This window comes from Perca fluviatilis, chromosome 22 (genome assembly GCF_010015445.1).
Source record: "Perca fluviatilis chromosome 22, GENO_Pfluv_1.0, whole genome shotgun sequence".
Classification (NCBI taxonomy): domain Eukaryota; kingdom Metazoa; phylum Chordata; class Actinopteri; order Perciformes; family Percidae; genus Perca; species Perca fluviatilis.
The window spans coordinates 20,781,921-20,807,354 of record NC_053133.1 but is presented as its reverse complement, the minus strand read 5'-3'; the positions used below and the strand labels follow the sequence as shown (position 1 = coordinate 20,807,354).

The 25,434-nt window shown below is 38.5% G+C and overlaps 1 protein-coding gene across 2 annotated transcripts; it reads right to left on the bottom strand.

Annotated features, from left to right (window-relative positions):
* Positions 1-1,516: 1,516 nt before the first annotated feature.
* LOC120552470 (ADP-ribosyl cyclase/cyclic ADP-ribose hydrolase 1-like) lies at positions 1,517-23,560 on the bottom strand. 2 transcript variants are annotated; one of them, XM_039790564.1, is made up of 11 exons: positions 23,252-23,560; positions 18,874-19,000; positions 18,635-18,773; positions 17,523-17,602; positions 15,283-15,356; positions 5,579-5,705; positions 4,764-4,899; positions 2,713-2,795; positions 2,524-2,597; positions 1,765-1,851; positions 1,517-1,623 (listed from the first exon to the last, which is right to left on the bottom strand). In XM_039790564.1, the coding sequence occupies exons 1-11, from the start codon at positions 23,383-23,385 to the stop codon at positions 1,524-1,526; spliced, it is 1,161 nt and encodes a 386-aa protein (XP_039646498.1). In that variant the 5' UTR covers positions 23,386-23,560; the 3' UTR covers positions 1,517-1,523. The 2 variants fall into 2 exon arrangements, with proteins under 2 accessions (XP_039646498.1, XP_039646499.1); XM_039790565.1 differs by lacking the exons at positions 1,517-1,623; positions 1,765-1,851; positions 2,524-2,597; ... (1 more) ...; positions 4,764-4,899; positions 5,579-5,705 and adding exons at positions 10,860-11,363; positions 11,471-11,554; positions 11,747-11,833 and having other exon boundaries at positions 23,252-23,555.
* Positions 23,561-25,434: the final 1,874 nt, after the last annotated feature.

The window sequence follows — 25,434 nt, the reverse complement described above, 5'->3', positions numbered from 1 at the left end:
GGGGTCTAACTGCGTGTCAATCACTGCTCATGCACATGCATTCATTGTCCCTTGTGGGGGGAGGGGCTTAGGAGACCATTTTGGGCTTTAGCGAAAGGGGAAGGGACTGAGAAGTTGTCGATGTTCAATTTTTTGGCTAAGTCCTGGATCTTCGCAATCCTACCTACAGCACCTTTAAATATCCAATAATACAGGCTTATTATTTGGTGGATGCTTCCTGCGCTAATAAGCTTGTATAAATGACATGTATGATGATCAGTGGTGGAAAATAACTAAGTACTCAAGTAACTGTAGCTAAATATAATATCGAGGTAGTTGTACTTCACTTGAGTATCTGCATTTCATGCTACTTTCTACTTCATACATTTCAAATGCAAATTTTTTACTTTTTACTCCACTTCATTCATTTGACAACTTTTTAAATTTATTTATTAGGACAAAGCACATTAATCAACATTTCTGCATGCGCCAGTGTTAGCCAGATGGCAAATTTTCAGCTGTAGTCCTAGTTACCTAGCATGCATGTCTTTATTGCAGATTCTGATTAATAATAACATACAAAATACAATTAACACATACATTATGATGTAGGATATTATTAAAGATTAGACATACTTAGCAGTATGTACATTAATTGAAATTAGCTTCACTTTTACAAGCAACATTTAACACATGAATGAGTCAATAATTATAATCCAGTGAATATACATTATTTTGATATGGGGCCCTTCTGCACATTGAGTAATTTTACCTTCGGTACTTCAAGTGCATGTTCAAGCTATGTATACCTTTGTACTTTTACTTAAGGTAAAATTTGAATGCAGGACTTTTAACCAAGTTTTTATACCCTATAGTATTGCTTCTTCTACTTAAGTAAAATATCTGAGAAAGTAGTCATGTTTATTTAAATAGGAACTTTCACAGATACACAATCACAGAGTGCGTAGCTCTAAAAACCATAACCTACTTCTTCGACCACTGATAGTGATAAGAACGGCTCAAAGTTCAAATCAAACTTCAAACTGGGGTTTTGATACTACCAGGATGTTCCCATTGTGAAATTGAAACAGGCAAATAGTTCAGGTTGCACACTGTATATGGGTGTGTCAGAGCCTGATGGTTTATACTTGTGAAAACTGAGCACACTAAACAAAATACTTGAAACTCTTAACTCTAGATAATACAAGACGTTCAGGTTGTGCAGTATTTCTCTTGTGACATTTGGTCCCATAAACACAGCAGACAGCAGGACAAACATGGCCCAGACTGCTGTGAGGCTCAGGGCAAATATGAGCTGCTGGACTCCAATTAACCCCTTCTTCATCCGACAGATTGGCTGTGTGGTAATTTGATTAAACACACTGATTTAGGAAAATGCATCAAAAGCATAAAAACTAGTTTTTGACATAGACAGGGCTTCAGAATTGGTAACGACCCACCTTGAGGCCATTAGGTCGGGCTGATATTTTTCAGCCAGTTTAATTGTAGCCACTTTCAAATAAAAATATCAGAATACATGCTATTCATTTAAATGTGGGGCTCTTTCTGTGTGAGAGGCTGTTTGCACATGTTTGGCAGGAGGACTGTTGGGGGTTCTGGATACACTGAAGGATCCTCAGGGTCCTGGGAAGAAATATGATTTGTGTTACTCCAGGGTACTTCGGTCAGGAACCTCTCTGTCTATAAATCTGTCTCTCTGTGTCGTTCTAGGGCAAAGAACATATTTTGACGTTTAATTTGCAGGACTCGTTGGCCGTCACTTACTGGTCCTTGTCTGTGCAAGTCCAGCGGAATCCTCTGGACTGGAGGATCTGGATCACGTCCACAATGGATCCTTCACTACATGTTTCTCTGTAAAAGAAGAAAAACCAGAGACTTGATTTGTGGATATAAATAGTTAGCACTTACTGATAAGTCACACCATTTTTAAAGCTTTTACTTACTGCAGTATGGATGGCTGAAAATAAATCTTTATAGATCAGTTATACCAGGAAGCATAGTCTTGTTATTCCAATATAGCGAGTCATAAATGTTGATCATACTAAGTATTTGTGGACTTTAAACTATAAGAAATAAAGTTTGCCGTTATAAATGTTAATGATGTAATAAATTCATTTTGATCCAGATTCTCCATAGGTTTTTCCAGAAGTTTTACATTAGACAGTCTTCCCGTTGAATTAAAGAGCTAAAAAGAGACATTTGAACCTGGCAGAGGAATTTTTCACAACTTGTTTTTATTCACTGCTTATAACTAACCTATAAAGCATTAGTTACAACTTAAATTTATTTTTTTGACTTATTAGAAAGTGGTACTGTTTCAGGTGAAAGTAACATTTTACTATAATACAAAATATCAGCTGTTTTTATCCACACATAAACGGTCCCTGTAGATTGGTCACCACCTTAATGTTGACATAATTCACCCTGTGTGGGTTCAGGCCGTCCTGTTCAACACTTCCAAACATGCTGTGAGATTTAAAAACAAAACACCATTGCTAAAAATGTTTATCAATTTCTATTTACCTTTTCCTACTGAAGGCGTTAACAATAGACCCATTCAGTAAGACCGTGATGTTGCCACATTCCATTTCTGCAAACTAACAAACGGGTGAAGAAAGTTGCATGCGAGTAATTATTCCACTGCTGGTTTAGGAGCAATATGTTGCATATGAATGATAAACAACACCGCTGTGTGTTGGACATTAAACTCACATTCTTCGAGGTTTGCCTCCACAAGGAATACACCGGATGATTCCTACATGCCGACCATTCTGGACAAGAGCTGAAATCAAAACCTGTGTGTCAAATCCACAAATCCATCAGTTAAAACCAGCTTTAAATGAGACCTGAATGAATAGTGAGTGATGATATGTAATTAATCACTACACCTCTATTAAAAAACATTCAAATCCCAGTGCTACCAAGATCTGTTCTACTTTTTCTAATTCTAAAAGCACACAAATGAAAGCAAAATTGATGACACTTTTTGTTGTTAAAGTCCTCATATTCTGCTTCTTGTTTTTTCCCTTTCCTTTATTGTGTTATATATCTTTTTGTGCATGTTATAGGTGTACAAAGTGAGAAAGCCGAAGGTATGGTGGCAGTAGCCCAAATTTCACTTTCTCCAACAGAAAACACTGTTCACAAATTGCTCCAAACAGCTCCATTGTAGTCCTGCCTTTACTTCCGTGATGAACGTGCGCCAGTTTGTAACACGTTATAATGCTCACCTAGCTGCTTGCGTGGCACACCCTCATACTCTGTTTCTGACTGGCTAGTTGTCCTTAGCTACTGCGCATGTGCGATTCCAAACAAAGATGGAATAGAAGTGTGATGCCTCACTCTGTAGCTAAAACAGAGAGCTCAACACACAGGGTGAAAAGAGGAGCTGCAGCAATGTGCAGTACAACAAAAATATGGTGTTTTTTGAAAATTAAACCATGTAAACCTATTCTGATATAACCTCTAAATACAATTATGAACCTGAAAATGAGCATAATATGAGCACTTTAAGATTTTAAAAGAATTGTTAAGGAATTACATTGGTATATTGTTGATACTTTGGTAGATTATTTTAAACAATTGAAAGATGCATTAAGTGACTTTTTGGCCAGCTGAGGGAAACACAACACTGACATGTTTTTAACTTTTGAGATGGCGAACTGTTTGCTAATTTACACATCCAGCAGTTACGGAGAAACTTTATCATTTGTTTCAAGTCGTGTTTGTATACACTTGATGACTGTAAGTCCAATTGAATCTCTCTTTAACCTCTGCTTTTGGGCTCCACCAACTCTTAAAAAGGGAAATATTTGAGTTTTTATCTGATAAATGCTCCACTATGTTCACCAGCTAGTTGCTAACTCTGTCTTCTGTTTACTGCTGAGCAGGTAGTGTACAGTTGCAACAGGTTCTCACACCAATCTCGAAAAATATAGACGCTTGGTCAGGTGCTTTTGTCGTTCTTATTGACGGTCGAGTTAATATGAGTGACCCCATATTACAGACAAGTGTTAATTTGGTCCATTGTCAATATAAAGCCATTGATTAGTGCAGCTTTAAGGAACTTACATGTATCATTGTATCTTCCAGTTTCTGGATTTTATCTTAATCTTTTTCCATTGCTAGGCAGCAGCCAGGCCACTTGTTAACTTGAGTTGATGTCATTCACATCCATTGCAGGAAATCAACTTGGGGCCATTTAGAATGTTTATGTTTACAACTGTGAAATGGAATATCAGATGGCTAGTAGGCTTTATTAGTGACATCTCAAATTAGCCGAAAATAATAAAATCAATAGTCATTAGTTAATAACTAATTCATATTTTATTTGTTCAGTTTTATGTCCTTGTTTTTAAATAATGGATCTGATTGTGTCCTTTTGGTAACTTATGCCACCAAAATTTAGTTACAGGAAATGCTATATCATGGTTGGGTCACTGCAGTGTTTCCTAACCTGGAGGTCAAGACCTCTTCCAAGGACCACAATCAGAATCCGTATCAGAATCAGTAAGGGCTTTATTGCCAAGTACTCTCAAATATAATCAAATATAAACAATATAAGTATAAACATATACACACAAGATAAATGGGAGGGTTTGTATAATAATTAATTGAACAGGAGAGAAGAAAATTGTCCTTCTGCTGCTACTAGGAATGTTGTCTAATCTGTGCTTGTTATCATGTGAATGTTTCTGAAGAGACAGTGCCTCTTTTCTTGTCATTCAGTCCTCTCTGTCTTGTTAAAACTAGAAAAGATCTACCGGAGTCTTCCTCTTGTCCACACCAGATGAGGTCGTTGAACATGTAGCCAGCCAGCGTGTCCTCCAGGGTCCAGAAGTGACGTACAACAGCTGCATAGCTGTGCATCAGCGTCCTGGTTTTACTCCAGAAGAGGAACTGAACAGAAAGAAAGGGGAATGTGATAAAGCAGCTTAAGTCCTAAAAGATTTTTATATCTAATGAAAAATGATGAACGTGTATCTCATTTCGAAAGGTATGGTGGAAGTAGCCCAGTCTGTAGGGAGTTGGGTTGGGTCCCTGTCCTCCATCATCCTGGGCACTGCCACACACACACACACACACACACACACACACACACACACACACACACACACACACACACACACACCCCCTGAGGGCGCATGTCCAGCAGTCGCAACCCACTCACTCTGACATCTCTCCAATTGTGCATGTACAGGACCTGTGTGTGTGTGTGTGTGTGTGTGTGTGTGTGTGTGTGTGTGTGTGTGTGTGTGTGTGTGTGTGTGTGTGTATGTATTTCAGGCCTGTGTGTAGTGTAGTGGTACTCAACCTGGGGGTTGCAAGATCATTTCTGGGGGTTGCCAGGTGGTTGGGGAGACAAAAATGTAATGTAATAAAATAATGTAATAACATTTGAAACTGGGGAATGGTTTTTACATTACTGTGTGAGTGGTACATTTCAAGTGTTATATCGTGAACACAAACCTCATTATTCTGGGGGTCGCGACTCAAAAAGGTTCAGAACCACTGATGTAGAGTGTAAATTGTAATAAAAAGTATTTAAAAAAAAGGAAAAGAAACCGCTCTTCCTCACCCTATCACAGGGCCAGGTCTGTGGCATGGCGTAAAACATGTGACGATAATGCTCCACCGTCACATTACAAGAGGACTGACGGACAACCGCCTCTTCAAACTTTCTCCAGATCTCCTCACAGTCCAACCTGCACAAGAAAATGAAATGTATCTTTATTTTACTTTAGGGCTGCAGCCATTAAGTGTCTTTTTTGATAATTAGTTGTTACACTTACACGCTCAATCAAGCAAAAAAATGGCAAATATGTTGTACCTGCAGCTTCTCAAATGTGAAGATTTGCTGTTTTTCTCTTATCCAATATCTTTGTGTTTTTGAAGGCTGGTCGGACTAAACAAGACATTTGATTATGTCACCTTAGATTCAGACTTTTATTTTACATGTCATAGACTAAATAATGAATCGATTTATCATAAAATATGCCCAAATTCAAGTTACAGCTCCTTAAATGTGAATATTTGCTAGTTTACTTGCGAGTTATCTTTGGGTTTTGGACTGTTTGTCAGACAAAACAAGACATTTAAAGATGTCACCTCTTGGTAACTATGGACTATTTTATAGGCCAAGAGATTAATCGATAATGTTAATAATCATTAGAGCCCTAATGTTTTTGGTGCATGCATGCCAGGGGTGGGGAAAGTTATTGAAATTACCAGTATGTTTCATTCAACTCCCAAGTCAGATCCCAAGAACAAAAATTTGGATTTCCAGACCTAAACAAGTCATAATATGGTCTTTAGTAAATTGAATGGTATATCAAAATGTAAACACCAACAGGATAATAGTTAGTAGAAGGGTCTACATAAAAGACTCACACCCTTTGTGATCCAACAAAAGTGATTACTGTTCAACAAAAGCAAACCACGCAAATTCCACTGACGTGAATTAAGTCACGTAAACAGCGAGAATTTCCCATGAAATATATTTTCTTTTCATAGAAAAGTGTAACGCTTGATTCAACAGTTACCCTCTGTGACTCAGTTTCTTTTTTTCTACAGAAGCACAGAGAAGAAAAAAGCTCATTCAACATCACATAAAAACAAGTTTTACTGCCTTTCATGTGGGCTTTGACCGTGGCCTGTTCATTTGCCAGCAAAGATTCTTCTGCTTTGGGAGAAAATCTTTCAAGAGGCTCAATTTAAGTCCCACTCAAAATTGGAAATGTTACGACATGAGTTTAAAGTTACCGTACAGTACCTCAAGCTGGGATTAACTAGTGCACATGTGTCAAAGTCAAGGCCCGCGGGCCAAATCCGGCCCCTCTTACATTTTGATCCAGCCCGCATATTAATTTAGGTTCATAATACATTTTGGCCCAACTAGTTTTTGTTGCTTTATCTGAAGTTTTTGTCACTTTTGGCGCATTTTTCAGCATTTTTGCCACTTTTTCAGATGTTTTTGTCGCATTTTTGGACGTTTTTTTTCCGATATTTTTGTGTCGCTTTTTTCTTTGATGGCTAAGTTAAATTTTTTGGGGCTTTATGTCAACCAAGCTGTAAGTGAGAAGACTATAAGAGACATGTAATAATACAGATGTTTGATCTTGTTAGATTAAAAACCATTTGTATCATATTTGCTACGCAAGTTTGTGAAACCTCTATCTCATCAAGTTGATCAATAATTTCCTTAAACACCTGTTGTATATAATCTGATACATGTATTCTGCCCTCTAGTGGATTATCATTCCACTACAAGCAGTGGAAGGTTTTTTTTTACCTTTTCAAAATGGCTGCCGTCATTAAATCCTCCACACACTTTTGGCAGGGAACAAGTTGCTAATTTTCATATAGTTACGGTAAGAATAACATTTATATTATTACTCATTTTTTTAAATAAATATCTTCTTTATTGAAACAATGCATTATTACTTAAAAATTAATTATTTTTATTTTAGTTAAATAGTGTTAAAAATGTGTGTATCAAATTTGATACTGCAGGTTTTAAGGTTCTTTATCCCTGAACTTTCAAGTCCCATTTTTGTAATGTAATCTATATTCTGCCTACCACTATACAAACACACACTATTTTGATGATTTAATTAATGTAATTAATGACTAAAATGCCATCTTAAAATAAATTTTAGGTATTTTCAAAAAAACATAATCGCTATGCTATATCCAATTCAATTTGTGTATTTTAGATGTCAAAAGACTAGAAGAAGAAGATGTATATTGAAAATGTCATCAGCATGATAGTAGATAGCAATTCAAGTGACATGGAGCAGTTAGGGGAAGATGAGGAGGAGGAGGGAGGAATGGACTTCTAAGGCTATGCATGATAATGGAAGTTCAGATAGCAGTGATGAGGAAGACTATCAAGATGAAAGTGTAGCCCATACAAGCATGGAAGTTGAGGTCCCAAAAACAAAAAAAATTGTACCTAAAATGAACATTGTTGTGAGCAAAATGTTGCCCAAAACGCCCAATGTATCAAACATGATACACAAAATATATCATAAAAAAAAATCATATGGCAAAAAAAAAAATTGGGATTTTGTAATAAGGTTTAATAAACATCTAAATTCCAAAAAATTTGAATTTTCTGGCTATTTTTTCATGTGTCAGGCTTTAAATGTACATGTCTGGCCCTTGATGTGAATCTCTTTTTCCAGTGTGGCCCTTAGTGAAAATGAGTTTGACACCCCTGAACTAGTGTGATGTAATTTTAGCACCTTCCAACCACAATGTGTTTAATGTTGGCTGTAGTCCCCAGCTGTGCTCTCAGTTGACCGGGGCAGAGCAGGAACATAATAAACCCTTTTGGAAAGTGGACACAAAGATGGATGAATACATTATGTATAACATTTGGGATGGGTGCATCAGAAGGAAGAAAGGGATAGAAGAAAATGTGGGAAAGTTACTTAGATACTGTCACAATGATCTTAGGGGAGATACCGTGGAGTGCTCCAGCCTCGTGTTTATGCATGCCTTAATCCGCCTCTGTAGAAACTGTAGATCAGCAGCAACAAAATATGTTCTATCAATTTTGAATTTGATTCCAGGCCAGCAGGTGCTTTTCCTGGTGGCTAAAGTCAAATTTTCTCATGGCATGTACGAAACTTCCTCCCACACTTTTCTTTTTGTCTGAAACTGTCAAACCTGGCAGCTGATCAAATACCCTGCAGGTGATTTCAACACATAATGATAGCTGACCTTTAGAAAACAATACACATCCGAGCATATCAAGGAGATACACAAAAGATACACATTTTTGTTTTAAGTTACAGTGTTTAGCACATGCAGTTATAAAATATGTGAACAAACATGCCAGGTTTTGCAACCCTACGAGGAAACATAGAAGTAAATGCTAACCTTTCTCCATGTAGGAGGTTAAATTGCAACAAATGGCTTCGTTGTTGTGATGTTAAAAGCGTTGCTCAGGTAAGAATTCGCCAAATATCTTCATTTCTTCTTCTTCAAAAAAGTCCAGATGCTTTTGCCCTCATGAAATACAGTTATGGTAATATTCAAAGTAGTATTGCCATATTTATTGATATCACACACACAGCAATGCTACACAAGCATGTGTGTTGTCTAAAACAGTTCATTATTTGACCTAAAGCTGGAGTTGTAAACTTCATACCTGGCTGGGTGTTTTGAGGGCTTTAGATTCAGTAAAAATGAGCAAATGCCTGTAAAATGCTAAACATTGACCATTTGTTTCAAACTATTTAAAAAAAAAAAAAAAATAAGTTTCATTAACTCACATTTAAATGTCTTTTGTTGTCTATAAACAAGACAAAAGAGACAATTTTATGTACTATACACAATCTATCTTCCAGGAATCAAGAATAAGCAAGCTTAACCAAAATAATTAAAGGCCCTGAAACACCTTTATGGGTGTTTTTTAGTTGATCTGGCTGATTAGACCTCTTTTCAGGACTGTGTGGGTGTTCAGAGGATTTAAGTGTCGTAGCAAAGGGTACCTTTTTTTTTTCTTTAAAACATTTGCTAAAAAGTTCTATAATCCTGTTCATACTTTGTTATTGTGGGTATAGTTTGCAATGGGATTTTTGCTCGTTCCTAAATTGCACGTTTTTTTGACGTAGCAAAATTCTTTTGATAACTTTTGGTCAGGTCCATCTGTTAACAAGAGACTCTGGAAGGTGACAGTCAATCCGTCTATAGAGTACACACCCACACAGTCCTGGGAAGAGGTAGCCAGATTAACTGAAAACACCAGCGTGGGTGTTCATATGAAATGTAGCTCAGGTGCCGACCATTTCTCTCGATCACACCTTGACTGGAGTCCACCTGTGGTGAATTCAATTGATTGGACATGAGTTGGAAAGGCTATATAAGCTCTCAAAACCTGCACTACCATATTTGCTTTTTCATGGTGTTTTCAATACAATTATTTAGTAACACAGTGACAATGCCACGTGCTGATTCTGCAAACTAACAAATGGATGAAGAAAGCAACATGGATGTGCTGTTTTTCTGTCATTAAACTCACACAAAGAATAAAGGCAGGGCCAATATTCAAACATTTGGGAGCACAGCAGCAGTGACATGATCAGGCCAGCTGACAGTCTTGCCTGGGCCCGGGATGAGATCATCTTAGATGGGCCCCCACGCGCCCAGATCTCTCCTTTTCCCTTCCTGTTCCTCTCCTCTGCTCTTCCTCTCCTGTTCCTCTCCTCTGGTCTGCTCTTCCTCTCTTCACATGCTCAGACTCTCCGACAGGGCGCTCCCACTTCACTCTGTGTGTGTCTCTCTCTCTCTCTCTCTCTCTCTCTCTCTCTCTCTCTCTCTCTCTCTCTTGCGGGACAGTGGGCCCCTCCCGCTTCACTGTGACTCTCTCTCTTTCTTTTTTTTTTTTTTTTTCTTCTCTCTCTCTCTTTTTTTTTTTCTTCTTATTTCTCTGTCCCTCAGTTGCGGGGCAGCGGGCCCCTCCCACATCACTCTCTCTGTCACCTGACTGCAGCTGGATCTCTCTCCTCTCTGTCTCATCCTCGCTGACGGAGCTACCAAACTCAACTGTTTCTGTCAAAGATAACGTGTTGTGTCAGGCTTTTATACAAGCTAATGGACGTTAACATTAGAGCTTTTACATTTTCTTTTTTAAATTATTCCATAATTTAATGAAGACCCATTCCTCCCCACCACCCCTACCCTGGGCCCGGGACAAAAGACCATTTGTCCCCCCCTATCGGCGGGCGTGGACATGATGTTCTATTTAAATTCCAATACCTGGCAAAATGGCAAAAATACAAAATAAAAACAGAATAATGTATACTTCAATTTTATTTATAGTATCAAAATCACAACGAGTTATCTCAAGATATAATGGTCTTGTTCATATTTTGTTATCTCATTAATAAATTAAGTTGGTATAAAAGAGTTTTACATAACGTGCAATCCCTGAATATGGAACCCTCAGTGTTGTTGTTGTTGTTGTACAAATAGATAACTTGGATAACTATTTAATATTTAATTAAGTTTTGTAAGAGGGTAAATGCTAGAGCTGCACTGGTACTTTACCCTACAGTATATGGCACGTTACCACAGATCTTTTAGATTCGATAAAAAGCTAAAAATAAAAAGGTGCGTTGTCATATTGTAAAAAAATTGACATTTCTATATAAAAAAAACCATTTCACATTAAGTCAAACTGGCCCACAGGTAGAAAAAGAATATTCCGCAATAGCATATTATTTCTTATTACTTTCTTCTTCTTTTTAACAGCTGGTTATTATTGTGTCTCATATATTTCTGATAATTAGTTCACACGTCTTCACCAACAGGCTCCACAGCCTGGATTGGAGCTACACTCCTGGAGCTTAGCTCTGCAGAGAGATAGAGAGAGAGAGAGAGAGAGAGAGAGACCAACATACTATGAGGACAGAAACATACAAACATGTGTGACATCCTCTCGCACAAATGCTGTACTTACTCAGTCACGTCCTTGCAGTTATATGTAATTCCTGGTTTCAGCTCTCTCTGTAAATCCTTTAAAGATGCATTTGTGCAGGTTGTCCTGAAGAGGATGCAAAACATTACATGACATTAGGATCAATTTCCTCAGTATAACTTGGTCTTTCTGCATTTGTGTGTGGAACCATTAACGTTTAACCACTTTGGAAGAACATACAGAACATTCACACATTAACAATGAACACAACAGGGACAATAGTGTCCCAGAAGTCTTGTATATAAGGAGAAAACGTACACAGCGCTCTTCCTTGTGACCAAAACAACAGTCAGGCTTTTCACCCTGGAGGAGTCGAACCCCTTCATCTCGATGCTCGCAAATACACTGCCAACAAAAATAAAAACAGCACAGTTTACTTGGCACATTTACATTTTTACCTGGTACAGATTTTTATTGTACAGTGTCTCACTAAATTGACTTTATTTTATTCAAAGGCTTAACTATTGGACATGAAGCCCCCACATGCAGCCACCACTACACACTACATATTCCTTAGTCTATATCGGCGACCAGATGTCCGGTACCTTCCTCGTTCTTTGTGTTGGCATTTCAAACTCCGGTGGATTTATGTGGACTATGGTTAACTGCTCCTCAGATCTCTGCAGTGTAAATCCAGACAGCTAGCTAGACCATCTGTCCAATCTGAGTTTTCTGTTGCACAACTAAAAAAACCTCGGCACACACACGTTCCACAAAAACAAATACCATCCCGAGGCTATTTTGCTGAGACAGTCATTGTGTCCGAGGCTCATCGCTGCCCAAATGATTGTAATTGGTCAATAAACCAGAGCACGTTTTTCTCCCATCCCGGAATGCTGTGTGGACTAGCCAGACCCTTGTAGGATTCTCGTAGGGTACAGATTTGATCATTAGCAAATTATCAAAGATGTTTTATCAATATTAATAAAGTTATGAATATGGTTATTAATAACTTTATCAAATCGACAAACAATCAAAACGGGGCACCACCCTGCTAGTCAGGGACCAATAATCAAACTGTGGAACAGTCTCATTTCTGTGGTAATCCTTTAAAAAGGAAATAAAGGAAGGGGTGAATCCAAGCACGGACCTGATCGACCAGCGATTATTACCACAAGTACACAAATAATCACAAGCAACTGCTAATTAAGTATAATAAGATTTATTAACGTCACAATTATCAGTAGCTAATCAATAATCCTTCAATAATAAACTTCTATATATCTTTTACCATATCACAACCAAAACAAAGCCAAAACAAAGCAGCATGTGTCACGGACACGTCTGTGGGTGTGTGTGTGTGTGTGTGTGTGTGTGTGTGTGTGTGTGTGTGTGTGTGTGTGTGTGTGTGTGTGTGTGTGTGTGTGTGTGTGTGTGTGTGTGAGCGAAGGAGGAGGGGCGGTGTCAAAATGTATTCCTAACACAAAACCAAACTGGCTACTCCTGTGAGCTGCACAAAACTATTTAGCCTCAAGAGGGCGGTAGTGGTGCTGCGTGCACGGGGAGGCGCTGAAGAAGCCGAGGGGGTTGCTAGGCAACGCGCACGCTTAGCCTAGTATGCTAGGTCATGTGTTAGCTCTGTACAGGGTGATGCCGACTCCACGTGTGAAGCTAGCCTACAGCGTTAGCTCGGGAGATACGCGGCTAGCCTGTGTCGTGTGTGTGTGTGTGTGTGTGTGTGTTAGTAAGAGGAGAAAGAGAAGAAGAGTAAAGAAAAGAGGCACTTTGATCTTAATTATCAATAATGACCTAGTTCCCCTCAGCCACTCTGTCCTACACATTGACATATATATAATGGACCAACAGAGCCCGTTGCTCTGGACGGAGACCAGTGAAGGCTATTAGAAGCACTTTTCCGGTGCTGGCCAGCTTTACTGCGCTGCCTCCAACTGAGAGAGACCGCGTAAATGTGACGTGAGCAACCTGTCTGAAAGTTGTAAGTGTTCTGGTAGCTGTGCCAAGAGAAATCTCAATCATTCCCAATCTTACAGAGACGGAGAGTGTAGGTATATGTAAGGAGATAACATAAGCACAGGCTAATTATTGCTAACTAACATGCTAGTTAACATTAGTAATTAAACCTAAACAGCTATGTAAGTCGAAACTGCCTGCGAGCTTCTCCTGTACTGTACGGTAATTCCTCTACTGTGCGACAGTAAGTCACTTGGTTATGACACAATCGTTAGCCTATTTTTACAAAAACGTCTGCTACGGAGCCATAACGTGAGGTACAAGGTAATGGAGCCTTTTATACGCTGTCGTGTTTCTTTAGAACTAAACAATGGACAAATCGAGTCTTTAAACGCTTCGGATGTAAAGTTATTCTCAGTCAAGTGACGTAAAAAAAAAATGGCGGTCAGCGGAATGCTAACAGGAGGTGATGGCCAGTTAGCAACAAAATGGCGCCATGATGGCTCGAGTTCTGAAGCGAAGCTTACCCCCTTGGTCCTACAGACTGAGACTTTTGGTTTTGCTGAGGGAAACGTCACTATAACCACTCCAGTAGCTAACAGCTGATTTTCGCGATTCTATCGCAGACAGTAACTAAACTCCATGAAAGGAGTGACTTAACAGGTAGCGATTACAGTTATACCCAGCTACTTAACACAACATAAACCAACGGTATAATTGATCATTATACATTCACAAACAATAAAAAACCAGTAATAATCACATGATTAAATAAATCAGATCACATTAATGGCAACAATGGTAGCGAACCCTTTGCTCATTAGTAAACACACTACTTATCTCTGCCCAGACCGTCAGCCTTTTTGCGGTGTGTTCAGTTCGTTTGTTCCTGTCCATAAGTTTCCACAGAAATGAAACAGAACGAATCCCGGGCTTCGGTCAGGGCCACGGAGAAACTTCTCCCCCAAAAAGGGCAGTAAGGGGAAGAGTTTGTTCGACTTTGAGAAGAAAAACGTTGTTTTTCCTTCTCACTGCAGTTATGAAAAACACTGGTGCGTTTTTCATAGGATCCTCCGAAATTAAATCCACTTTCTCCAGAAAATAGAAGTTGAGCACAAGCGCTTGCGTGTCTCCTGTCAGCAACGGGAGTTGCAGGTGAAGACGAGGGAGTTTCCCAGGGTCAGGTTATTTATAGGTTCAGACCCCCTGCTGTGTTTATGGTCCCGCTGAACCAATAGGAAGACTCGAAACTCTTGAAAGGGTGAAAACTACAATCTTGTAGTCCTTTGACTTCCTGCCAGTTGTGAGGCGTTTCCCTTCTGGCTGGCACTTTCACATATAGGTGTGAATTAACCAGGCTTTGGGGTTTACATACAGGCCAAGATTCCTTTGTCTTGGCCACATGTCCCCTTGTCTCTGAGCACATGTGTGTCTTGTATCCAGAGGTCAGTTTAATCTGAGGCCTTTTGGTTAAAATCAGGTTTAATCAGACTCTTGGTCCCCAACACCCTCCTCCGCAGCGCTGTGGAGGAAGGTCTGGCAATGTGAGACTACATATTCCTTAACTAATACTGCACCTGTTTCATTTCAGTTTGTCCCTGTTTGTATTGTGGGTAATTAAAGAATGTGAGGTCATCTCAGAGATGTATTCTCTTGCTTTAGAGCACCTTTATAGGTTTGACACTCAAGTCATTTTAAAAGAGAAATAATTAAATCCCAAAGAAATCCAAACACGTTTAAATGATGCGGAGCAGACCCGTTATGATTCAGGGCTGATTTAATACGAGACTGTTGAGCATCTAAAAGTAAGATATTAAGATAAAGTACGGGTATGTAAAAAGTCATAATCCTTTCAACCAAAAGAAAGGTGCAGAGCAACTCACCTTGTAGGATTGAATGGTGTGTCGATGTCTCCGTTTAGCATTACTGTGACATCACCACAGGCAGCATCTGCAAACTACAGACATGGAGATGACGTTAAAGAAAACATAGTAAAGATTTTGAGGAAACACATTATCTAAAACACACTCTGACTGTTACATTACTGAGTTACTTTTGCAAGACATTGATGATTACAGAAATGCACCAGTGCATATATACTGATGCATTGATATACAACCATACAATCTTTTCTTATTCCCAGTAGTCCTAATCTTGAAATAAGGTCAAATAATTTATTATTACACAAGAGAAAGAGGCCGTGTTACACTTTTTATCAAATTTTTCTTTTTTGTCATTGTAGCAACTATACCTATCAGAATTAACTTCATGCATTAATATTAACAGTCACTATTGATGTTACACTGAAAAATAGAATAACCAAGAATCCTTTCAATAAAGGGCTGTGTGTCTTTGACAGGAAGTATGAGAGTGGATACAAAATTTTGGCATTATGATACAAGGGTCACATTCCCTTATAGTTTTACTGTGAAAATTATGCCAATATTGCAGCAATCACTTTTTCAAAATGGCTATAGTAGTTCAGTGATTTTCTTCTCCTAATTTGCTACTCTATGATCCACCCAGAGTTGTCAAAGTGTTTCCATGTAGAATCAGAATCAGCTTTATTGGCAAGGTTTGCACAAACAAACAAGGAATGTCACTCCTGTAAATTTTTGCTCTAAAAGTACAACACTCACTTAACATATAAGAATAAAAACAGAAAGGACAGTAAGAAATATAAAAAAAATACTGTTAAGTATGCAGTATAACAATACAATAGAATTTAGAAATTTACAAAAAATATATACAATAACAATTGAAGAGAGGGAAGGAATAGTGCAATATCAGTATAGTCTGAGATTTAAGATTTAAATATAAATATAAATTCAAAAGTCCGCGAGCAGACGAAGCAGCAGAACAAGATGTAGCCTGCCTTGAAAAGTCGCCCTGACACTGACTTCATCTGGTAGACTTTGGAGTAAACTTTGGCAGAGCAGTAGCCAATGAGAGGGCAGATTCGTGAATGTGCCTCCAATATATTCTACCACGTATACACACCCGTGGAAACTAAAATATCGTGATTTTCCTATAGCTTACTTTATGATACGTCTCTGTATGACTACAGGGATGTTAACAGCTAGCTTATCAAAAGGTTGTCCAGGCAGTTGGTACTCCTAGTGGATTTTTATATATGTTTTAGTAGTAGAAGCATTGTACTAACGTTTGCATTGTAGCAATGACAACTAGCTTGTTGCTAGTAATATAACGTTATTCAAACTAAACTAAACACCACTTTTTAAGCAGCAAATTGTGTGGCTGGATTAGAAATCTTACCAAACAGTTATGTTACAGGCCAGATATAAAATGATAGAAAACGTATATCAACACCAATATATCCGCTTCAAATTGTCAAAAAGTTGCAGTTGAAAACAGTGCCTGTGGCAACCCAGCGTAAGGTGTGCTTTTACAGGTGCAACAGACAAACTCGCTGAAGGAGGAGAGCTGCAGATTTAGGCGATCATTCTCCGTAGGTTCATCACAACAAACGACCTTTCACGTTGTTTTCCATGTTGAAATATCGGTTGTAGTCACAGCTTGCTGAAGAGAAAAAAATTCCATGATTTGACTTTTTGTCACTTAAAACTTTCTTAGGTGATGTAAGCTTGGGTTTGCCTCATATCACACCAACCGTGTAGCTGCTATACATTCTTAAAGATGCCTGCTGCAGCTTTTGTGAATTTGTATTGAGTTATTTAAACTTTTAGTGTTTTTTGTCCTGTGTCCTGCTTCAATTGTATGCACTTTGTTTGTTTTACATGTCCATGTTTTATGATGGATTGAATATTTATTGATTGTGTGAATATGTGGAAAAGGGTGTTATGTGTTGGTAGTTTTTTGGCAGGATAAAAGCCAGACAAACCAAACCAGGGCTCCTCTGAATGTGTGGGTTGCCACTGCTCGCTCAGGAGAGAGCTACGCAATGTGGCTCCATGGAAACGGACACAAAGCCTCATTGATGAAATACCCGGCCGAGTGACCTTTTCCTCTCCTCCTTTCATTCATGACCACTTATACACCGGAGAGATCCCACCTTATGCTTCACATATGTGTTGTTTTAACCACTGCTTAATCCCACGACTGTCGTAATTTTGGCAAAACTGAAGTCTTGTTGATAACTTACAGCAGCTGAGACTCTTTTCCAGAATGAGCCAACAGCGTTGTTCTCTTCCCATCCTGGGCAGCCGATTTTACGGAATGTTTCTAGAACAAACAAACACAGAGTCAATACTTCCTGCAGTTCAGTGTCGCTGATAAGAACTTGGAGAGGTTCAAGTCCGAGTCAAGACGAGTCCAAATGAGAGACAGTCAATACCGAAAAAAAAGAATCTTCTTCAAGACCATTTACTTACCTTTTCATAATTTATGTGATGTGAGAGACCGTATATCGTTTGTTAAGATAATAATTTTATGATAATCAAAAAGGAATCTCGATGCCTGTTCTAGATGGATTTTGAATTAAACTAATACCTGTTTTCTGAACGAGCGCACTTCATTAATGGTTTTGTTTTGAAGGAGGAAGTTACTTTATAACAAAAGCATATAGTGCTGGACTCGGTCGAGACCAACTAGAATATCTGGCGAGTCCAATGGCCGAGTCCGAAACAAGTCTGAGTCCAAAAACCAAACGAGTCCGAACAACCGACAATGCGTGGGTTTAGGAAAAGAACATTGGGGAAGGCTTTATTAAAAAAAACAAAAAAAACATGGTTGATAAACACCACACGCAGGATGCAATCCCGGCTCTCCTGGGTTAAAGTCCTGTCCCATCCCACAGCCCAACCAATGTCCCTCTGCCGACTTCCGTCCTTTCATACTTCTCACTACGGCGATAACTCACACATGATGTACGTCAACCCAAAGGCAATGAAAAACACACTAAAAAGCGATTATGTGTCTTTATATCACGCCAAAATGGCATATGAATTGGCGTGTCATACATACGCCACTTAATGAGATCAGTCTGGTATGAGACAAAAAATGTTGTAGCCTAAAAAACACGTCACATCCTTTAGAGCACCTTCAATGCTGGTACAAACAACCTAAGGGGTAGTTTTTTTAAGACAATGTGGAAATAACACCTCTGGCATATTACATCAGCATGTATGACTGATGTCAAATACTTTACATATATAGTTAAATGACGTTATCTTTGAATGTATTTTGCAAATAATAAACCAATCTGAGCGAAAATTTTCCCAGTTTTGAGGTTGTCTATTGCATGAAGAGTCTTACTGGTGCTACCCTCCTTTCCACACCAGGTCAGACCATCCAGCATATATCCCAACGCAGTGTCCTCCACTGTGAGAAAACAATCTTTCTTCTTCTCAGTGAAGGCATGGACCACATCCTTCGTTCTGCTCCAGAACATCAGCTAAACCCCCAAAACACATTTGTTAAATCAATTATTATGCATTATAAAAAGGAGTCTTGAGTGGATACAAACATACAGACTAGTGATGAGCAGTGTTTACTTTGTTGGGTTCAGCATTGAAGTTGACTGCATCAGTGAAAGGTGTATAGGCTGCTGTGGGAACTTTACGAGGGTCGCGCCCCACATAGGCTTGTTCAAATGCACCCCACAGCTTTTCACAGTCATATCTGAAAAATAAATAAAAGTGCTGCTTAGTTTCAGGAATCTGCATCAGCCTCATTCTGATAAAAAAAAAAGCTTAAGTGTAATAATGTAGACATATATTACAGTGCTTGTGGCTCAGCCTGGTATAGCGAAAGACCAAATTTGGTGCAGTAGGGATGCATATGTTCGAAGTACAGTTTATTTATTTGACAGAGGGCATTTACTCCCTTCCTCATTTCAATCTTAAATATTTATTTCACTTTACACCTGTTGGTTTTTTGTCACTTATATATATAAAAAAGTTATTATGATAATAATAAAAAAACTATGTCAAAACTGTGTCATGGTTAAAAAAAGCACCCTAAACAGTCATGTCAAATTCATATTTCCTGTCAATATTGGCTTATTACAGTAAAAAAAAAGACAGAAAGTAGGTAGACAAGTAATCATTGATCAGAGCAGGCCACACCTATTGGCTGAACTCCAACTTTAGCATTACATTCACTTTCACTCTTTCTGGATAGCACTTCCTTTTACACTCCTCCCTCTTTACTTAATACAAATGTCAATCATTGGTCCATGCCAAGATTGCTTAAGGCTTCGGGCCCACTGGCTGCATGGCATGAGCGTGGCGTTTCTGTTGTGTGTCAGAACAACTGCAGGCAGGGGGCGTTCTTCTTCTACGGGGGTAGAGAGGGAAGGAGGTGTTTTTTCTTCCTCTTCTTCTGAATTTCTGGCAGACTGATGTGTATGTTATAGGGGCAAGGGTTTAATATATGAACTTATTTCTTCTATTTCTTAGTTAATATATCCATGTTTAAAGGGTGTGTCACTTGATTTCTCCTACAAATACTGGTGATACTGTTTTATCATAATGTACACAACACAAGTGTGATTGTTCATATTATAAACTATGTTGACATGATAATATAATAACTCCATAAAATACACCCCTCCAACAAAAAATACATTTTATATATATATATATATATATATATATATATATATATATATATATATATATATATATAGAGAGAGAGAGAGAGAGAGAGAGAGAGAGAGAGAGAGAGAACATGGGTTACTCTTAGAAAAATAACACAGCAACCCAAACAACCCAGGAATTGGGTCAAAATATTAGCCCTATAACACAGAAAATGGTTACTCTCTGAAAAAATAACCCATAATTTTAACCCAACACAAAAAAAAAAACAGAAACTGGGTTGAAGAAATAACCCAGGAGTTTTTAGTGTGTAATAACTTTATAACTCAGAGCACTGATTAAAACACTGGATTTAAGATGTCTTGCCTTGCTGAAATATGTCCACCAACCTGACAGCAGAGGTACGTTCAGTCGCCAACTTTTCTACAACAACCTAACTTACCTGTGGCCTAGGTAGCATTTACACAACTATCTTACAACTATTTTGTTTTTAAAGGAAAACAATGTTAAAGATCCCATGGCATGAAAATTTCACTTTATGAGGTTTTTTTTAACATTAATATGCGTTCCCAAGCCTGCCTATGGTCCCCCAGTGGCTAAAAATGGCGGTAGGTGTAAACCGAGCCCTGGGTATCCTGCTCTGCCTTTGAGAAAATGAAAGCTCAGATGGGCCGATCTGGAATCTTCTCCTTATGAGCTCATAAGGAGCAAGGTTACCTCCCCTTTCTCTGCTTTGCCCGCCCGGAGAATTTGGCCCACCCATGAAAGAGAGAGAGACATCATGGCTTTCAAACGAGCAAAGTGGCAGTTGGTCAAGGCCACACCCCAACCTCCACCTTGCCCCCTCCTCTCTCCTCTTCAATAGCTACAGACACAGAAATGACACATACTAAGGAAAGCTCCTTGTGGGACTGGCTCTAGTGGCTGTAATTCTGCACCAAGGCTGAATTTCGGGAAAGAGACTTCAGATATAGTATTAGGGGACCACTAAGGCCTATATAAAAGCATCCAAAGAGCACCATGTCATGGGACCTTTAAATTTGTTTGTATGTGTATTCATTCAATTTAAGTTTATTTTACTTCTTGCAGTTTGCACAATAAAAATAGTTTAGATTCTGTAACTGTTTCATGCATTCTCCTTCATATAACGTTATTGTATAATGTTGTGGAGCCAAGCAAACCCTTTAGTAATCAAAGCTTTTAGTAAACAGGATGACATTACAATGCTTTTCTGATATTCTATGTACTCCTGACCAGGGCCGGCGATTGCCATAGGCGACCAAGGCGATTGCCTAGGCCGTCAAATGTGTTGAGGGCGCCATGTCGCCCTTAGGTTTACTTCCCATTAATAATAGAATTAGAACAACAAGCAAAATAAAACGTGTTTATTAAACATGATCATCCTAGGGTGCCCCCTCAGCCACACGTTTACTTGTCAACCTTTCATTACACAATGTTTCCAGTCTACGGGTCAGACTCAAACACACGAAGCTCTGAAGCAGAGCTGTGTGTCGCTTAGTGTCCACTCTCGCTGTAAAAACAGAGACGAGCAGCGGCACAGACAGACACGGAGCTGCTGCAGCGCACCTTCCGTGGGCGCGCTCTGCTGTGGGCATGCTGCGGCGTGTGTCCATATTTCTGCATAGTTCTGTGTTTCCACCTCCGATGTAGAGCAGCGTACAGCCACTTCCCTAAACTGTCTCATTCAGAGGCCAGCGTCCCAAGCGGGGCTCTGGGTCTGGCAGCAGGTCTGACATCTACCGTATCAGCAGAGCAATCACGTAATGCACAGCAGACTATGGTGCAGGTGGATTATTTTCTGAAATAGAGTGACTTTATTCTTGTAATAGCCTATTGTATTATCACTTTATTTTTCTCAAAATATCACGACTCCTCCAAACCTCAGAGAACACACAGATGAGATATACTGTATTTTGAATGTGCACAAAGTTTTGAACATGAGCAGAAATCTTGCTCAAACACATCTGAAATATTACAGTCCAGGGGTTTATTAATTCATTAAAATTAATTCATGTATCATTCAGGTGAATCATTTTAATATGCACATTTAAGGAGGTTCCTTCCTCAACAAAAGAAGCAAAAGTGGGAAGAGTAAATGATGCCTAGGCTACATGTGTTGTGACTCAGATATAATTAGAAAAGTTGATCTACAGGAGAATAAATAGTTGAACGCAATACAGAATGTCTGAGAGCCTTACTGCAATATATTCCATTATGTTTTTATATTTGGATTGTAATCTATGTTTCCCTTTAGATAAAGATATTTCCAGTATAAATTGTTTCAGAAAAAGGTAAACAAAAATAAGTGCATAAAAATTCACCAGAATGCAGGAAATTAAGTATTTAATGCAAAAAATTTTCAGGGGGTGGACCCCCAGACCCCCCCCCCGCCCCCCCATCATAAGTCACCATGCACACAAATCTGGAAACAAAACACTGGCCTCTGGGTTGCCAGACCAGTTATGACTAGACCAAATGTTGGTGCCATCTAACTTACATGGAAGCTAGAAACTAAAATGAACATACATTGCTACTCTATCGCTGACACAGCACTGTGGAGATCTGGCAATGCAAGACTAGGGGGGTGGGGGGGGCGCAAAACTCAATCTTGCCTAGGGCAACCAAAGGGCTAGAACCGGCCCTGCTCCTGACAGTAGAGTAAGCCATTATAAACCTATACAATATAAAGGCCCAGTCAAGCAAAAGAAAGAAAATACCTTGATATTCTGTGAATCATAGAAGAATCATAAAAAATACCATGATACAAATGTTTGGTCATACTGCCCAGCACTAACAGTAACTAGTAATCTATAATGTATTACATTTTGGAAGTAACTTGCCCAACACTGAAGACAAAAATGTAAACAAGATAGATAGCCTACATTTAACATAACATTACAGCAACAGAAGAAGAATTTAAGACCCTTAAACGTACGCTTGATCTGGGATTGTGGTGCTGTTGAGCTGTAGCCTATTGCATTATACAAAGAGGCGTTCTGTTATTTATCCTACCCTTTCTGATATGAATTGGATGGACAAAAAAAAGAAACACCTGTCAATATAATGCAATACAATTAAGCACCACAAACTACATTCTCTTCAAAATGACCATAGAGTTGTATTAGACTGCATAAGTTTTAGCTAAGTGTGCCTATTAAACAGACAACTGAGAGTAGGATATGTTTACTGCACCATATATTTAACATATCCTAAATGGTATTCCTAATGTAATTATTCAGAAATCCCGGTTTATTGCCGGGCTTACATGATATTCTGTTCATGAACTTTAAAAATAAATTTAAAAAACACTTACCCATTGAGCTCTTTACATCTATCAATGAAAGTTGGCTTCAGTGGCCAGAACATCACTCCCAACGGAACTGCAACAATCAGAATCAGCCCAGCGACGACACCCACACCTAAAATAATCCAGCATTTCTTCTCCATTTTAATGTAAGATATTACAGTGGAAGTTTGGCTGTCAAACTGTTTTTACGTCGCTCGCACTCTGGCTTCTATTTATGGAGGAGCGCACTCCAATCAGGAAGGATGTCTGTTGAGGTGGAGCTACCCAAACTGAGGTCCGAGGATCACAAAGAGACCGTTGAGCAGTGGAGGAAAATAGTAGGCACATTTAAATTTAAAGTTAAGTAGCCTACACTTTTTAGATACTTGTACTCTACTTGAGTATTACCATTTACTTTCTCCTCCTACTCCACTGTACATCTCAGAGGCTATATTATACTTTTTACTCCTCCACATTTATTTGGTATCTTTGGTTACTAATGTTATTTTACAGATTCATTCAGATCAATAATACAAAAGATGATCAACAAATACATTGTGATGTATTACTCTGTCGCATATCCTACTTCTGTAATTTTACTTTTGCATGACTTGTAATATATAATATAGTATTATTAGAGTGTGGTATTCACAAACCGAAATAAATATTTAACTATTCCACTATTAATATACTCGCTTGATAATAGCTTTAATACAGTATGTAGGGGTGCGCGTCAGGCTGTATCCAGTAGGCCTAATTTAGAAATACTAAAGTCAAATTAAAACACTGAAAAATACTTACAATACAATATGAATACATAAAAAAACTAAATACTGAATCTGCCCCACTCATTGTACACCCCTATCTATTTTATAATATCAAGGTCATTGTACTTCACTTGAGTATCTGCATTTCATGCTACTTTCTACTTCATACATTTCAAAGGCAAATATAGTACTTTTAACTCTTAATTAACTTTTAATTAAATTAAAGGCACATTTTTAATTGTTTAATTTATTTATTAGGACATACATTATGATGTAGGATATTATTAAAGATTAGACTTTATTGATCTCTGGGAGTAAACTCTCAAGCTACTTAGCAGTATGTACATTGATTGAAATTAGCTTCACTTTTACAAGCAACAATTGAACACATGAATGCACCAATAATTATAATCCAGTGAATAAACATTATTTTGATATGGGGTGCTTCTGCATATTGAGTAATTTTACCTTTGGTACTTCAACTATATGTTCAAGCTATTGTAGGAATATTTTATTAAGAGTAGGTGTGTATGTGATAAGTTGCAAATGAGCTGTGCTTGCAGTCAGATTGAGGAAGTGGTTAAAAGCACTCCGGGTGACCTCTTGATGCACAGAAGGTTAAAGTGATGGTTCGGAATTAATATGATCGGTGCCAGTTATTTCAGAAAGCTTAACATTAGAGAGTTACTATATACATTGACATCACCGAATGATACCAACGTTAGTATTACAATTAGGGTCTGATGGTAGGAAGTTTGTAAGTACACCGCAGTTTATGTAAATAACACTTGGCTGCTTGCTTCTGCTCTCTGCTGTTGTTGTTGTTAATACAAGAGGTAGGGCCGCTACAAATTACAACACCGAAAAGAGATGCAACAAAAATATTTTTTAATTTAACTTTTTTTTAAAGTAAGTGCTGTAGTATAACTAGCAGGAGACAAGTAATAATTGAGGTAAATTTGGAGATATTACCTTATTTAATCATTAAATTAATAAATATTTTTGTTGTATCTCTTTTCGGTGTAGTAATTTGTAGACGGCCCTAAGCACTCGTCTAACTGCAGGTAGCAGCAGCAGCAGCAGCAGCATCAACAGAGAGCAGAAGAGAGCATGCAAGTGTTCATAAACTTCTGGTGTACTTACAAACTTTCCAATCCATCGTTTTATGAGAGCCTAACCTATTTGTACTACTTGTAGACGTTTGGTATCATTTCGGGCATTATTAGTGGGGTAACTTTACGAGATACAAACGTGGGTCCATTAGCCCCTGCGCTAAGCTATTCAGCTGATAACGCTACTCTAGCTAACTCTCCCACTGTTCGACCCAGGTGAAAAAAACTTCTGGGGGAGTGTTTGGCTCGAGGTCATGGTGCAAAGGACCCTAGGGTGAATTACTCTCCGAACCACCACTTTAAGCTAAAGTCATGAAAATAGTGCAAGCCT

Excerpts from the sequence above, each read along its gene's own strand:
- LOC120552470 (XM_039790564.1), bottom strand. The coding sequence starts at position 23,385 with ATGGAGAAGAAATGCTGGATTATTTTAGGTGTGGGTGTCGTCGCTGGG. Across the intron at positions 15,357-17,522 it reads GGAAAAGAGTCTCAGCTGCT|TTTGCAGATGCTGCCTGTGG; the intron begins GTAAGTTATCAA and ends CCATGTCTGTAG. Across the intron at positions 2,598-2,712 it reads GGAGGCAAACCTCGAAGAAT|TTTGCAGAAATGGAATGTGG; the intron begins GTGAGTTTAATG and ends CCCGTTTGTTAG.